Source organism: Rhagoletis zephyria, unplaced genomic scaffold, assembly GCF_001687245.7.
Source record: "Rhagoletis zephyria isolate East Lansing unplaced genomic scaffold, Rhagoletis_zephyria_1.1 Rzeph_scaffold_32087, whole genome shotgun sequence".
In the NCBI taxonomy this organism is placed as follows: domain Eukaryota; kingdom Metazoa; phylum Arthropoda; class Insecta; order Diptera; family Tephritidae; genus Rhagoletis; species Rhagoletis zephyria.
The window spans coordinates 1-1,643 of NW_016189142.1; the positions used below are offsets into that span (position 1 = coordinate 1).

General features: G+C 59.0%; 1 protein-coding gene across 1 annotated transcript; it reads left to right on the forward strand.

Annotated features, from left to right (window-relative positions):
• Positions 1-138: 138 nt before the first annotated feature.
• Positions 139-628, forward strand: LOC108353903 (trypsin-1-like; the record flags this gene model as incomplete). Its single annotated transcript, XM_017605092.1, has 2 exons — positions 139-311; positions 367-628. Coding segments are annotated over 2 exons (435 nt in total), but the record flags the coding sequence as incomplete, so codon positions are not given.
• Between the last annotated feature and the right edge of the window lie 1,015 nt (positions 629-1,643).

Below are 1,643 nucleotides of genomic sequence, written 5' to 3' on the forward strand. Positions count from 1 at the left end.
GGCTGGTGGCGCAGGCCTTCGTCTTTCCGGGGTACATCAAGAGCAAGTCCAATAATGACATTGCACTGCTCAGACTGGTAAGTTCTTTTGGGGGGAGTTTTAGGAGTTAGGAAGTGACCTTCTGTTTTGTCGCTTTAGGACCGGCCGCTGCCGCTGTTTCCCTACGCGAAGATCAACACCATCTGCATACCGGCGCCGGATGAGCCGGTCCCCCTTCCGGTGGCCACCACCTCGGGCTGGGGCCAGACGGTGGAGAAGGGCAAGCAGTCCTTCTACCTGAAGGCGGTCAACGTGTCCGTCGTCTCCGACAGGTGAGACTGTAATTAAATTTCCTATTTTCTGACTAAAACTCTTTCCCTTTCTTAGCCAATGCCTGGACGCCTACGGAGCGAAAAGCTACAACCCGAAGCTGATGCTCTGCGCCGGGGACGAGGGCCGGGACAGCTGTCAGGGTGACTCGGGTGGGCCGGCTTTCATGCGCGATCCGGCCATTGATCGGGTGGTGCAGTTCGGCATTACCAGCTTCGGCTATGGCTGTGCGCGAAAGGGCTACCCGGGCATCTACACCAAGGTCGCTAACTACGTGCCGTGGATTCAGGGGGTTCTTCAGGGCAATGCTGATATCTGACTGGAGGAGGAGGATTGGGAATACACCGCCGCCGTTGCTGCTGCTGCTGCACTAGGATTCGACACACCAGGTACTTCTACTACTATTTATTGATGAGGAGGGTGATGGGAATGAGAAGGATGAGATGATCAACAAAAGATGAATTTGATGGTGGTGGACTGAACTGAACTGAACTGGACTGAACCTGAAATGTACATACCAACCAAACTACACTGCGCACACAAAAGAGAGCTAGCACACCACTCTAACACGATGATGATGATGATGATAAAGACTTGAAGGTGATGATGATGAAGATGTTTTGAAGGTGATCTTATCCGAGCGGCCTGGGCGTGACCCAGGTCTCCACGCCGCAGGCATGGCGACAGTAGCCCAGCGCCCGGCGGCAGTCAAAGGCGTAGCAGCAGTGGGCGATGCAGTTGCGCTGGGCGTCGGTGGCGCCGCGGGCGTCCCAGCCCACGTCCAGCCTGGACGCCCGCTCGCAGGCGCTCCACTTGCTCTCGCATTTCGGTGGCTGAGGGCTTTTCTGTTCGAAGCTGCTGGTCAGACTGCTGCCGCTGGAGCTGCGGCCGAATCGGGTGGGCCGTGCGGCGCCGCACTTGCGCCTACACTGGACCAGGCGGCCCCAGTGGCGGCAGTCAAAGGCGTGGCAGCAGTGGGCGATGCAGGTGCAGACGCGGTTGGTTCTGTGGCCTCCACTCGCCGATGATGACTCGTCCTTGCAGTCCTTGCCCTCGTCGAAGAAGCCGGCGGTGNTGGACCAGGCGGCCCCAGTGGCGGCAGTCAAAGGCGTGGCAGCAGTGGGCGATGCAGGTGCAGACGCGGTTGGTTCTGTGGCCTCCACTCGCCGATGATGACTCGTCCTTGCAGTCCTTGCCCTCGTCGAAGAAGCCGGCGGTGCAGTTGAGCCACTTTGGGCAGTGGGAGGAGGGGTTCGAAGAGGAGGAGGAGGAGGAACTGCTGCCGGGGGCGGTGGCGCCCCGAGTCAGGTAGGTGATGATGTGCTGAAGGTGAA